Here is a 14,163-nt window from a genome sequence, read left to right on the forward strand (position 1 = left end):
TCTGGGAAAGATGTTTTCCAGGTGAGGGGCTGTGTTGACATCAACTGCTCTGAACAACCAACAGCTAATGATGCCTCAAAGGTGCCTCTGAAAAATAACATTCATCAACACCGTCCCCTTCTCATTCTTTTTGGCTAGCCCCGAGGGTATTTGGTAAGCCTGACATCCTAGTTCTGGGCAGTGTTCATGCCTTTGTTAGGTGTTTTCAGGCTGTTACTTGATATACTGTGGTCTCAGGATGTGAAAGGCTCCTTTTTTTTCTTCCCCAGCCCCATGCCCTCTTGTTCTGAGTTTGGATATGACTGGGGCTGTGCCTGAAGTGGTTTCCCAGCTATAAGTGGAACCCAAGCACAGCTGAACCAAACCAGCTGTGGACTTGCCACACAAGCAGCAAGGGTTCAATCGCAAGTGCTACTGATGAAAGAAAGATAATTTTTTGCCTATGATTTTGGCCTTATTTGCTGCTGACCTGGTGCTGACCACCATGCCGCAGCTGATGCTAGTTGCCTGTTTGGAGCAACAGAGACAGAAGGCTGGGAATCTCTGACAATTTTATCAGTAAAGCTGGTCAGAAAACGCCTGGCAAAGCAAAAGTGCTTTGAACTATCTTGTTTCAGTTATGAAAGAGACTTCATTCATTCAGTGGGTTTTTTGGAGGAGGGGGAAGAGGGACAGAACGAGTATTGCTGTGACCTGTGTGGGCTTGCAGCCTAGTGACTAGAGCTGTGGCGTGGGATGCCAAGTGTTGGTGGCCTGCTTTTATTTGGAAAGGGTTTGGTTTATCGCTCTTGCTTTCGGTCAAGCTATCAATCAGTCAAACTTAAATCTAGGGGCATAAATCTGCTTTAATCACTCTTCAGTGGGCTTTGTTAGGCAACGATGAGCCTGATGTTGCTGGAGGTTGGTGTGATCTTAGTGCTTGAAGAGCCAACTGACCAAGCACTGTCGCTCATTCAGACATGACAAAGTTCTGCAACAAGCCTACTGAAAATTAAATGTATGTGCAGCATACTGCCTTTACCTAGCTGATGTGTTCAAACTTGTCACAGTGTATGCACAACTCAGGGTACGTGATGCAAGAACTCAGCAGTACTCCAGTAACAGCAACCTCTATGTCACTGTCAAAATGTAGGCTCTTTGGCTGTTTTTAAGCTTTGTAGTCGATTCTGATGTTGTATCATGCTATGTTTTGCTCCTTTTGGCTCCAAAAGAGGTATTGGACGCTCAGTGTTTTTAAAAATGTGTCTTTGTGGTCAGGAGGCTGAACTGGTACTAGCAGCCTGGCTATGGATGCCTTTCTTGTAAACACTGGTCATATCTGTGGTTCTATGAATGCATGTAGATACTCCTCAGTCTTATGTAGGGTACAATAATCCCAGGTGGTGTTAGTGGGTTTGAACCTGTTTGGGCTGTTGTGCCTATGTAGGAACTATCTAGAACAGCTTTTCTGCCAGGAAGCACAAGCTGACTTCACATGCCTACAGACCATTCGGCAAATGAGCCTCTGTAGTGACCAGGGAACCTGAAATTGAAGCCATATGGAAGCTTACTGTGCATATTAAATTGCATGCAGCAGTGTTAACAGCATTTTGATTTGTGGCTGCAAGTAATAAATGAATTATATTAATTTTGTAGCTGCAAGCTAATTTCTCCAGAATTACTTTTTAATAACCAGCATCATGTTCACTGGTAAGATTTAAATACATTTAGGAACAAATCTGAGGGTTTTTTTTTCTTTAAAAAAGTTAGTGCTAGATTATCATTTGAGACTGAGTTTATTTAATAATTCTCTAAATGTTTCAAAGTAAAATGTCACATAGCAATTGAATGACCTGGAGACCAAGTTACTGATACATGATGTAGGAGCTGGGGTAAAACACAGGTGAAATGGGTAAACTGTGCAAAGACTCTGTGTTGCCTACTGCTACCTCTGCACATACCGGCCTGCAGGAGAGAAGGGACAGGTATAACACTGACCTAGGATACCTGAGCACAGAAGTTATCCCTCTCCCTGTGCAGTCCTTCCTTGCCAATAACTTACCCTGAGGAGTTGCTTCCCAGACATCTCATCAGTGACTGTAAGAAGGCAAAGGGTGATGACGAGTATATGCTTGCAGTCTGGGGTTGCTAGAAATGTGTGTGGTCCTCTATAAAATATCTTCTTTTATGCCTTGGTCCATTCATAACATATTTAATATATTAGTGCTGTTGGTGCTGTTTTTGTCTGGAACGGTGCTGAATTTGAAGGTAGGGCACGTCTCAACACATGGATAGGAAAAAGAGTATAGGGTATATGACCACAGCAGCGGTGAGATATTGTGCTCAGGCAGCTTGTACTGTTAGTCTCTCATGAAGGCCACTAGGCACAGCTTAAATGAACCACTGAAGAGCTTTTCCATAAGGCTGTGCCTGTGGTAGAGGCCATTACTCATGGCAGAGTCACCATCTTACAGAACGCGCTGACATCTGTGTGAGTACCTGAGGGTATGGGGAACCCGTGATTAAGTAAGATGTGGATGTATTGTACAGCAACATATCTCCTCTAGGGCATCTTTTGCAGGCTCAGCTGTTGTGAAGTGCCTGTTAATCCAGCATGAAGGCTGAAGTAACTGTTATGGGGTAGATGACCTGCTGTGCAAAGCAACTGCGTCATTCAAAATGGGGATAGAGTTGTCGCTGGGACACGCTTGCTGTCCAGACAGAGCACGCCGGCACCCCAGCTCAGTTTAACGTACCTGTCTCTGAGGACGTAATTATCTGAATTTGCAACCACAAAGTTGCTTTTTCCCTGCAGAAGCCAAGCACCCCCCTACCTGTGTTTCCACCGCGTGCTGTGGTGCACCCTGCACTGGATGAGTCCACCCACACGGGAAGCTGTGGCCACACTTCTGGTGGCATTTATTTGCATCCCGTGTCACTTATGAAGTTGGGGGTCTGTTTCTGTGGTCACAGTATTTGTCAATCTGACTTTTAGGTTTCGTTATCTTAAGGCTCTCCTAAAAAGAGAATGAGATGAGGCACAGGGACAGGGTTATCCTTTTGTCTAGTCTTCTGTTATTTTGTTGAGTAAGAGTGTATAAAGAGTAAGAATATATGAAAATTCAGAAGTTGAGGCAACATGGTGGTTATGACTAATTTGAATCCATGGGCTGAAAGTCTGGGTAGCTGAACACCTGGGAGCTGGTGGCTTGCCACACTGACTGGCTATTCACTCACTGTCTTGCCATACTTCTAAACATTGTGCCCTTTTGGCATCAAAATTAGTATAACTACGTGCATTCAGTCAAATAATTGCCATGCTTTCTGCTGGGGACCTGCAAAATCTGCATCCCAGTGGGTATAGGCGTGCCTCTGTACGTACACTGATGGGTGTGAAGTGAACCAAAATGGCTAGGAGATCTATTGTGGGGAATATATTTACTTTTCTAAAGTAATGCCTGTTACCAAGACAAAGATGCTGAGCACAAGAACAGCTCTCTGTAAATCCAGGGGGAAAGGGCTTTGCATCGTGACTGACATGAACTCTCCCTCAGAATTTGGGGATGGAATCTCAATTGCTTAATTATTAAAATTAGCAAGAGTCCTGCTCCTGCTGTTCTCTGTGTCTGGACAATGCTTTTCTTTCCCACATGCGCTTCTCCTGGTGCGGGGCAAATATCCACTAGTATTCATGTGGGCTTCCCCCTGGATCTTGAGGAAGATCCCATCATAGTTTCTTTGTTTGCAAGCTGTCTGCACAACAGAAATGGCATTTCGGTTGCATCTAAACATTATGCATCTGCTCATGTGGCTGTAAATAAATAACGTAGTGGATAAGGCTACGTTTAGCTTCCCGTGTGATTTAGAATCCAATCTGGTATCTGCTGAACTCCCATGGAATAAGAGCAGACCCAAGCCCTCACGTTCCTGCTTTCAACAGTACCAAATTTATGTTATAATCTCTGATTTAGCCTGAATTCTCTGTCCGTACAAGGACCTCCAATTCAGTTGATTATTCTCATTTTCATTTGCAAACAGAATGTCCAAGCACTTCAGAATTTATAACCTTTTACATGTGGGTATACTTATAGACAGGAAATTTCATCAGTCTCAGAAATACTATTTCACATATTAAACAACTCCAATACAAAAATAAATTTAAAAAAAAGCTAAGAAAAAAACCCAAACCTGTTTAGTCATGCTCTAGAGAAATGCAAAAAAACCCCTCTCAGAATATCAGAAAGTACAATGTTCATTAGGCTGGGCTGGGGATACACTGAATATCCTTAAGAAATGGTAAATCATAAAGGTTGCCTTTCTGTTCCAATTTGGTTTTTTTTTTTTTCTTTCTTTCTTTTTTTTTTTTTTTTTTACTTCCTGAAGTAGTTCAGCATTTCAGCTACAGCTAGATCTGGCTTGTTTCTGTAAGGTATATTTTACATACATGGTGTCCTAGAATTCACTAGTGCAAGTAACACAGTTATAAGGATAAATATGGAAGTCTAAGGAGCTAGTGACATAGGAAAACAGTCTAGAGAAAACAATGTTTTGGGAGAAAAGGGGGAGGCAACCTCTTTACAACTCTGTAACAACCTTTGTGGGTGATGCCAATGCAAACCCAGTTGCAAGTCAAAGGGATGCCACACTGCAGGCATTACAAAAAAAAGAAACTTTTTTATTTCTTTTCCCCAGAGCTCATTTGCCTGTGGATTTGGCTTTCCTTTCCCTTTTCCTAGCTCATTCTTGCACATCCTCTGGTGTAAGGTGGGAGGCTCTGCAGGAAAATAGGCCATCCGTTTGGCAAAACGTGAGATGACTTGCTCAGGTCTGATGGTGCAACGGAGAGGGCTTGGGAGTGCAATTCTGCACGGCAGCCCCGTGTACGGTAGTTAGATTTGTATCAGTGAGACACGACAGGTCTGCCCTTGAGATTCTGCGGTGGCACGGTGCCAGCTGTTCGCCACGCTGATCTGTGTCTCTCCAGAGCAAAATCACAACCTGCTGCCGTGGTTCAGCTCTGGGTCAGACCCACAGCCACATTGTTGAGGGTTGGTTGTTGTTGGGTTTTTTTGTTTGAATTTTTTATTTGTTTGTTCTTGCTTTTAATTTAATGGCTGAAATTTTGTGAGGGGAGCTGACTTCGTGACAATTCAGCCCAAAGCAGTACCATCTCTGCCACTGGTACATCAAAAGCTCTTAGGATTTTGGTAGCGGGGTTAAACCTGCTTTGACCTGGAGGATGGGCCATAAAACCATAGACTTGACTTAAGCTGGGTTCACAACCTGAAAAACAAAACTGTGCAGCTACTTTTTAATTTAGACAAGTATCCTTTGCTTTCATAAGAAAAGATTCTGCCATGTGTTTCACTGGGATTTCATTCATCTTTATTGATGGCATTTCACTTAATTTGCTGCCATTTGAGAGCCCTACAGGCAAAGGGGAGAAGAGAAAAGTAGGGCTAAAGATGGGAGAGGGAATTGCTAGTATAGAAAAAACCTGCCGTCACGTTTGTGCCTGTGCAGTCTCTATACATTTTAAAAATCTTTGTGCAGATAGCTATGAAGCGAAAGAACGCAGACAGTCCCAAAGGGAGCACACCCAGGATCTGTCGTCCTCAAACCAGCATATTCCTACTGTAATGCAGAGGAGCTCTGAGATCTCCTCCGAGCTCTGGCAAAGCAGTGGTTACCCCTCCCTCTCTCCTTATAGTCACACTGGGATTTGGTAGGACTGCAGGGCTGGAGCCACTGGGTTTAAATGTTACTCCTGATGAGGTGGGGTTTTTTGAGACTGCGTTCAGAGATAGAGCCTAGTGCTACAGTCCATCCTCCTTGGTGATTAACAGTGAGCCCAGTGTTGCAGAGGAAAGGGTGCAAACCTTGCGGTACGCTGTCATGCCTCCCACCCTTTTTTTTCCAATTCAAGCACATCCCTGTCTTTGACAGGGCTGGCTAAAATCCTGGAACATGATGTTTAGTTTCTTTTCCAACATTTTCATTAGTAAAGCAAATATATCTTTTTCCCCTCGCCCTGTTCTGACATCTTTGGTCATCTTTTTTTATGCCCTTATGTGGGAAACAGGATACTAGGTCAGATGGATGTTTAATCTGAACCTGTACAGCCATTCTTAAATAATCAGTGTATTTTGATACCATAAAAACATATAGTGCTTTTCAAAAATCACATCAAATGTTAGCCTGGGAAATAATAAATGGCAAAGAGTTCCACCATGTAACAAAACCACATGTGAAATAGCTTTTGTTCCGCCAGCTTTGGAGTTGCCACCTCTAAAATTGACAGAAGGCTTTATTACTTTTGTGCTAGAGGACAGGGTAGAATAGAAACTTCTCACCTAATTTTTCTGGAGCAGTTGCTATTTTACATATTTTTATCCTTGAGGAAGTGAAGGCAGTTAAGAGGAGAACAAGGCAGGCAGAAATGAGCAGCTTTGTTTTGCTGTATGAATGGGGTTGAAAGGAGACAAACCTTACAAAGCAGAGACTATAGGTAAAATAAAAAATTGCTGGCTTTTATTCCTGTGAGTTTAAAGCACCAGAACTTTCTCGACACTCAGATTTATTCCCTAAAATAAGACAACTTCAAAGGCTTTTATAAATCACGTCAGAGCTTGGAGCACCTTATGTTCTGTGACTGGCCGGTGAAGGAGCACAGAAATGTTTGTCGTGTGCGTGAAAGAGAAGGTATGTGAGAGAGCCTGCTCTCAAGGGAATCCCCCTACCTCCATATCTCTAAATAATCCATTCCTTCCTAGACAGGGAATGTCAGGGTTGGTTTTTTTTATACTCTCTCAATATTTTTCTGTTACTTACTCCATTATTTATTCTAGACTGGCTTTCCAATTTGCAATGCCCTGAGCAAGTGTGGTGCCCGCCTTGAGCTACCAGAGGGGGAATCTGGCTGCGAATTGCCTCCCCATCTGTCATGGAGTGAGCGAGAAAGATCCGAACTGGCAGGGATATTTCCCCCCCCCCCCCCCCCCCCCCCCGCCTTTCCCTTTGCTTCTGCTGCCAAAAGGGGAAAGTGGAGCTGGCCCATGAGTTATTGAGTTAATATAGAACCACAGAGCTGGAGACCCCCAGATTGCAGAGCCTGAACTCCCAATGCCCCTCGGGTGCCCACTGAATGCATCGCGGCAGGCGTTTCCTTCCCTTGGTGCAGGACTTCACAGCTGCCTCCTCGCTTTGCTCCCAACTTAGGCAAACACCCCCTTACCCAGCGCAGCCACGCTGCTCCCGGGTGCTCAGCGGACTCGCAGCCTCCTGAAGGAAGCTCCTCACACAAAACTTGGTTAAATAAGTTTCCTGCCGCCTCTCACTGGGAGGGCAGCTGACTCCCCTCCAAAGGACGCCACGTTTCTGTGCCTGCTCGCCCATATAGTTCCCTGTGATATATTAGTTTACCTCAGTGTCTCCTCATGCAAATCCGTGCCCAGGACTGCACGCTTTCTTCTCTTGACTGGCTTCTTCCCCCTTCTTTTCTCCTCTGTCACCTTTCCCTGCTTTGCTGAATATCAGCGAATTCTGAATAACAGCAAAAGCAATCTATTTTACCCTATTCTCTTTCCCCAAAGCCCTTCTACACTGGGGACAAAACACCTGGGGATGGTTTTGAGCTGACTGGCGTCACCACCACCTTTCATCCAAGGCAGAAAGCTGCTGCCTGCACCTTCTGCAGTTCCTGACCCTGATGAAAAGTGGGATCATCCTGAGGCAAACCCCCTGAACCATGACTCAAGTCTCTTCTTCCAAAAAGCTCTGGTTTGGGCCTGATATTTGTGTTTAGGAGGATGTTAGTTAAGCAAAACCCCATGTCTGTCCCCCTCCCTCTGCAAGCTCAGAAGCATTTAGACCCTGATCCGAACTTTGGGACTTGTTACCCCTCTCCAGCAGTTGGGATAACCTGGTCTTATTTAGAAGAGATGAATGTCAGGCTGCTGTTGTCCTCAAGGAGCTGCAATGCTTGATGGGGCAGACCGTTTACAACAAGTCCCGCTTGTGATATTGGGCAAATTATCAGAAAAAATTGGCCCAGCCCATCTTTGTCAAGCTGCGTACTCACGTGAGGGTCTGAGATTGATGTGCCGTTAACAAACTGCGACCCAGGCTGTGATTCAGCCAGGGGCCTCTAACTTGCAGGTCCAATTTGCACTTTTTATATAGTTTTTTTAAAAAAAAATTCCCTGCTCATTCATAAAATAGCGTTTTGGTACTGCAGGTAAATGCCTGGCATGTAGCTGCTCTTTATCCCCCACCATCAAGAGGTCTCTCTCACTCACAGGTGTGAAGGCTGTTGGCTTTTAGCTCAACTGTTCATTTGTTTTTTCACTCATGTCGCTTACTGAGAAATAGCTCTGAGCAGCTGCAAAATGACTGAGGCTCAACAGAGCTCGATCCTGTTAAGCTCCAAGGGGCTGACCTGATGCGGGTTGCAGAAACTTCTGTGGTTTACTGGTGCTCTTTATTAGCCACGACTAAGTTTAGCAATGTTGGGGGAGTACTCCTCTCTGCAGTTTTTATCCTTCCTGGGCGCCTGCACCCCTGCACGAGCCAGAGCTGGAGGGGCAGCCAGCGGCCTCTTCGCCTGCTCAGGGCCCTTTCCCATGTGAAATTCGGTATTTTGTTGAGATGTAAAGTTACCTTCTTTCCTCTAACCTGTGCCTTGTTTAGCGCACAGCTGTTTCTGTGATATTTTGGGTCTGCTTTTGCTGTGTCACTAATAGATCCTTCTGAAAATAGCACAAGGTTCACCCTGATAATTCATGATTTCCATCCCCAGGCTCAAGCACTGCGAGGGTGTGAGGAAGAAAGCTGTGTAGGTAAGACCAAAGGCAGCTGTATACTGTGAAATAATAAGTAGCAGGCAAAATACAGTATCACAGCTAATCGATGTATTTTAAAAGTGGAAACATCTATGTTTAATTGCATTTAAAGTACGCAGTGAGAAACCACAGTTATACATTGTTATAACAAACCTTTACATCTGAAGTCAGAATAATACAAAAAAAGTGCTGATTATATATGGTCAAAATAACTGAGGCAAAATTTCGACAACATCTTCTAAAATATTAGCATGTGGCCTCTGCCAGCAACACTCTAAAGGTCAAGCTGAATAATGTCAGTGACAATCACTGGTTTTCCTTAGCTTTCCCAAAAACAACCACCCAAAAAACTGGTTTGATTTTTTGTTTGCCTTTTTTTTTTTTTTTTTTTTTTTGCATAGCTTTCGATATTGCTGCACTCTCACCTCTGCATATTGCAAGCCCATCTCGGTTCTGAGATAATTTCTTTAAAGTTCTGAATATTTTTAATCCAGTTCTCCTCAAATACATTATATATATTTTCTACCAATTATAAATACATCATTTTTATTAATCTGATTTCAATAACATGCATTTGTATAATTACTGTACAATCAAAATAGACATTGACTTTACACAGTGTGTATGCTTTTATTTCAGCGATATTGTTCAGACACACTGCTCAACAAATCAAGCAAAGAGGGAAATAAAAAGAAAAAAAGGAGGAGGGGGAAATAACCTCTGGGAAGAAACAGAATCTCACAGTGTTTACAGACAAAAAAACAAAAGGAAAAATACTTATCAGAAAAAGGGTTTATTAATACATAGAAAATCCCCACAATAGTTGAAACACACTTTAGGAACTAGTAAACACGTTAAATAGAGTTGTGCCAATTACGCAGTGCCCAAGCATCTGCTTGCTCTTAATTAGATGGGGAGGTGAATGACCACTGTTTATTTTCATTTTCCTCATTAATTATGAAAAACTGCATTTAATTCATCTTGCATGGTGAGAGACTGGCTGCGCAGATGTAAGTCGTAAGGGAAGTGGCTCTCTGTAGGCAACCTGAACATAGAGCTCTGCCCAAGGGGACCCCTGGGTGGCACTGCACAGTAATGCATGCCGTAATTGTAATTTTTGCCATAGTCCAAGCTTTCTTCTTGCTTCAGGGAAAATATCCCATTATAGTTAATTGGGGGAGGACTTAAGGGACCTTCAAACTGTGGGCTGGCGCACTCTGGGGAAGTGCTTTCATAGAAGGACTCGTAAGCACTGCAGTAATTGTAAGGTTTCATGGACTTGGAGTTGTCTAGAGTCCCATGCCCCGGGGGGGTGCCGAGCTCGGGGCTGTGGTAAGGGGGGTAGAAGGTGGAGTAGGGCGAGCGGGTGTGATGGGCGCCTTCACCCGCCTGGCCCATCAGGAAACTTCTGGCATTCAGTTGCAGGCATCCCGCCACCAAGTTTGTAGTTGGCTGGGACAGACCCTTGCACAAGTTTTGGACGAAGGTGAGCAGGTCGGGTCTCTTGCCAATTCGCAGGATTTCAGAAAGAGCCCAAATGTAGTTCTTAGCTAGTCTTAAAGTTTCTATTTTGGACAGTTTTTGTGTTTTAGAATAACAAGGGACCACTTTTCTTAAATTGTCCAGGGCGTCGTTAAGGCCGTGCATCCTGTTCCTCTCTCTAGCGTTGGCTTCTTGTCGCCTGAATTTGATCCTTTCCATCCTGATCTTGCTCGTCTTTTTTTTCCGAAGGCCCCTTCGCCTGGGCAAGCCATTCTCATCCTCCTCTTCTCTCTCTTCCTCCTCCTCCTCTTTTTCTGTGTCTTCTCCAGGGGATCTTTTAATATTCTTTCCTCGGAGCACTATCTGCTTTGAAAAGCTCTCTGGGTTCTTCATTTGCTTTTGGTCATCACTTTCTCTGGAAAACTTTCTACACATCTGGGATTCTGGCATTACAACAGACTCATCAAACGGTAGTGTTAACATGGTTCTATAATCTTAAGTTACCTGAAAGAATGCCAGCACAATATTTAAATATTTCCATTTTTTAAAGTTTGCCGACTTACATACACATCCTCACACACCTTTTGTGCGTCTGCGTGCACACACTGTGTATATGAGTACGTGTGTATATATAAATGCACAATTACATTTTTTTGCACAAAATGCCAGTTGCGAATGCTCGCTTTTTAAAAAATAAGAGCCATCCAGAATTTTAAAATCACTCAAAACATTCAGGATCTTGCAACTGAAACCCCACATTTCCCACAGATAAGTATAGGGTAGATCAGTATCTAAAATGTACAATTATCTCCCGGCTCATTTATCTTATTTTTAAACAAGCCCTTCAAACCCTTGCCACCGTGGAATTCAAAGAAATGCAAAACATGATAAAGCAATACAGAAATTTCATTAATCCAAATTCCCCTGGGTAAAAAAATGAGGAGAGCGAGAGCAGCCTTAAAATTGAAAAGTGCCATATCTCTACTAACTGATGGTTAAATATTTTAAAATCACTTTTTGACTTACATTTCAAAGTTTTGGGTTTTTCCCTCCATGTTTCTTCCCTTATGAATCAAGATATTAAACTCTAGCAAGTTAGAGTGGGCGAGAACAAAAATTAATGGAACGTTCCCCCCCCCCCCCCATCACTCAGCTAATAACAGAATTAAAAATGAAGAAATTTTATTTCTAATGATCTGTATGAAAATCACATATTACTTATTTCATATTAAGACAAAAATCAGAATGATTTAACCCTAAACGTATTCAGATTAGTTAGGAAATAAAATCCCCCTACCTTTATTTTTCTCCTTTTTCCCAGAAAAAAATTCTAATTGATAATATCTGCTTAGTTAGAATCAACTTATTTGCTTTTTCTCTTTTTTCTTTCCTCCTTTTTTTTTTTTTTTTCCTCACCCCCATCAATTGTTGGGGGGGAGGAGGTGAAAAATTCCCTGCACGCTATAGCAGTGTTTATGTTCTGCAAGGCTCAGATGTCTCCCTCCAGCTCGTAGCTGACAGGAGCGGTCTGTAGATTCTGACTGCAATCCTGCACGTGTGCTCAGAATCCAGCCTGGAATGGAAAAATAATTCCCTTTTCCCAATTATTTTGCTTTTGTTTGCAGTTTGGGAGCAGCAAAAGCTTGGATCCCCCAATCCTCAAAGAGACAAGCAAAACGAAGGCAGGGACTTTTTTTAATAGAACAAAACTAAACAAAACCCCCAGTCAAAGACTAACTCTATCAGTATTGTCTACACACTTGCAATATTACATAACACCAATGAAAGTATGCAATTGCATCAGAAGAATAAAATGTTAGGAGGAGTTATTAGACAGTAAATAGCATACATAAAATACAAGACAATGATACTGTATCTTTAAACACTTGCATGCACACCCAGCACCAACTGAAATATATCTTTATTTGTATTACCTTATCTTTTTATTTCATTCAACAATCAGTTTTCATTTTTTGCCTTCCAAATCTTTTCAGTCTGAATGTCGCATCGTCTCCTGGAGTCTAGATCTGTGTATATCTGCACTATCTCATTGATCTCTAAAAAGTGACATTGATGCCAACTGCCAGAGCTGGTACCCATGCCATCTGCTAGTGACGTCACGGGGCAGAGAAAACCACGTGAGCCTTTCTCCTGGGACCTTCATTCTGCACTGATCATCTGGCATCCCTGTAAGTGGGTACCAGCATTCATGTATCAACACAGAAGGTTAGACTGATAGAAAAAAAAAAAAGAAAAAAAGAAAAAAAAAATCTGCACCAGCATTTCACATACAGTAGGTGCATTTCCACTGGAGCTGCTTCTTTTTAGCAGTCTAGCTGCACGGATAGATGTGCCAACATTTGGTGCTATCCCTGCCTACAGGTACGGCTGCCCTGTGGTTGTTAATACGGTATTGTTTATACTAAAAGTGCTGTCTTGTATTGATCCGAGTCCCTCTGGTGCGCCTGGTACCCAGGAAAAAAAAAAAAAAAAAAGCAAGGAAGGGAAGGCAGGAATGGGGAAGTAATGCCGTGCTCTAACACATAGCACAGTCACAAAAAGTAGTTTTCATGTGAAGCTGCTGGCGGCTGTTTTTGGGGTTCAGGGTTGTTTTTTTCTGAGTGCAGCGTGTTGCCCCAGAGCACAGGATAACAGGAGCAAACCTTCTGCCGGCTGTAAGAAATCCTCCCCTTGCATCCCTGGGTGGTTTTTGACCTTCCCGAAAGAAGAGAGGCATAAAGAGCCATTCGTGGGAAACTGGACGTACAAAGTACAAACGATGCCTTTTTCCGGCAGTGTGTGGCAGGGCTCGTGGGTCCCCGTTTTGCCCCGCTGCTGTGCTCTGTGACTGGGGGGCACCTGCTCCTGGCAGGGCAAGACGCTCACTGGTGTAACTGGGGGGGGCTCGCAGGGTTTGCCCCCCTGCCAAATTTTGTCTGCCTGCCTGGCCTTTTTGCAAACGCTTCCCCGAAATGTCTTTAAAAACTGAGTTCCTTCCTTTGGAAGCACGCTCTTCCTCCTCCTAAAAATCTCCCCCTGCTCTTCCATTTGCCTCCCTGGCTGCTGCTTTCTCCTTGGTGCCCTTGTTTCTCCTGTCAGCTGCCTCTCCTGTACTCCCTGCTCTTCCTCCCTTAACCCTTTTGTCTCTTTCGACAGGCAAGAAACTGTTAAATGAAGCTGACAAAGCCTCTCAGCTCAGCCTTGCCATGGAGCTTATGGCAAACTCCACCTTGGTGTGTTTGGGGCTTGTGGGTTTTTTTTATATTTAAGGAGTGGCATGTCACATATAAGCGATATCAAGAGAGTTACAGGGGGAACGATGTGTCATCTTAGAAGCATTTTTTTTTTTTTTTAAAGTTTGCTTTCATTATAACCGCGTATCACCGCTTTTTAGTGACTAAGTAATCTCTATTTTAAAAAAAGTGAGCGACTGAGTATGCTTTTAGTATTAAAATAATCCCTGGAAGAGCTGCTATTGTTTATGGGTCCGTGTCAGTGTTTCCATTATAAATCCTGTTTTTGAAGGGTTTATAACTCATCTGCTTTAATTCACGTTGGGCCCAAGCTTGGCATTAATGTTCCCAGCCCCGATCCAATTATTTTGTTTTCACAAAGTTTCATTTAAATCTGTTTGGGCATTTTTTTATTAGAGAGGGGGACAAAAAATAAGGCAGCAGCAGAACAACGTGTGTGTGTGGAAAGCGTGTTATGTACACGTACATGTACGTGCTCAATGATTTTAGAGCTTTTCAGTAAAAAAAAAAGAAAAAAGAAAAAAAGACCTCACCCCAAACTCTGCATTTTTTTTACAAAAGTGAGACACTGGGTTGTTCATTCTTCACAGAGCTCAGGCCTCTTTTTT

The 14,163-nt window shown here is 43.2% G+C and overlaps 1 protein-coding gene across 1 annotated transcript; it reads right to left on the bottom strand.

The window, feature by feature from the left end:
* Positions 1-9,214: 9,214 nt before the first annotated feature.
* NEUROD6 (neuronal differentiation 6) lies at positions 9,215-12,382 on the bottom strand. Its single transcript, XM_037385298.1, has 2 exons — positions 12,236-12,382; positions 9,215-10,805 (listed from the first exon to the last, which is right to left on the bottom strand). Exon 2 carries the CDS (start codon positions 10,782-10,784, stop codon positions 9,771-9,773), a length of 1,014 nt encoding a protein of 337 aa, XP_037241195.1. The 5' UTR covers positions 10,785-10,805; positions 12,236-12,382; the 3' UTR covers positions 9,215-9,770.
* Positions 12,383-14,163: the final 1,781 nt, after the last annotated feature.

This window comes from Falco rusticolus, chromosome 4 (genome assembly GCF_015220075.1).
Source record: "Falco rusticolus isolate bFalRus1 chromosome 4, bFalRus1.pri, whole genome shotgun sequence".
Taxonomy (NCBI): domain Eukaryota; kingdom Metazoa; phylum Chordata; class Aves; order Falconiformes; family Falconidae; genus Falco; species Falco rusticolus.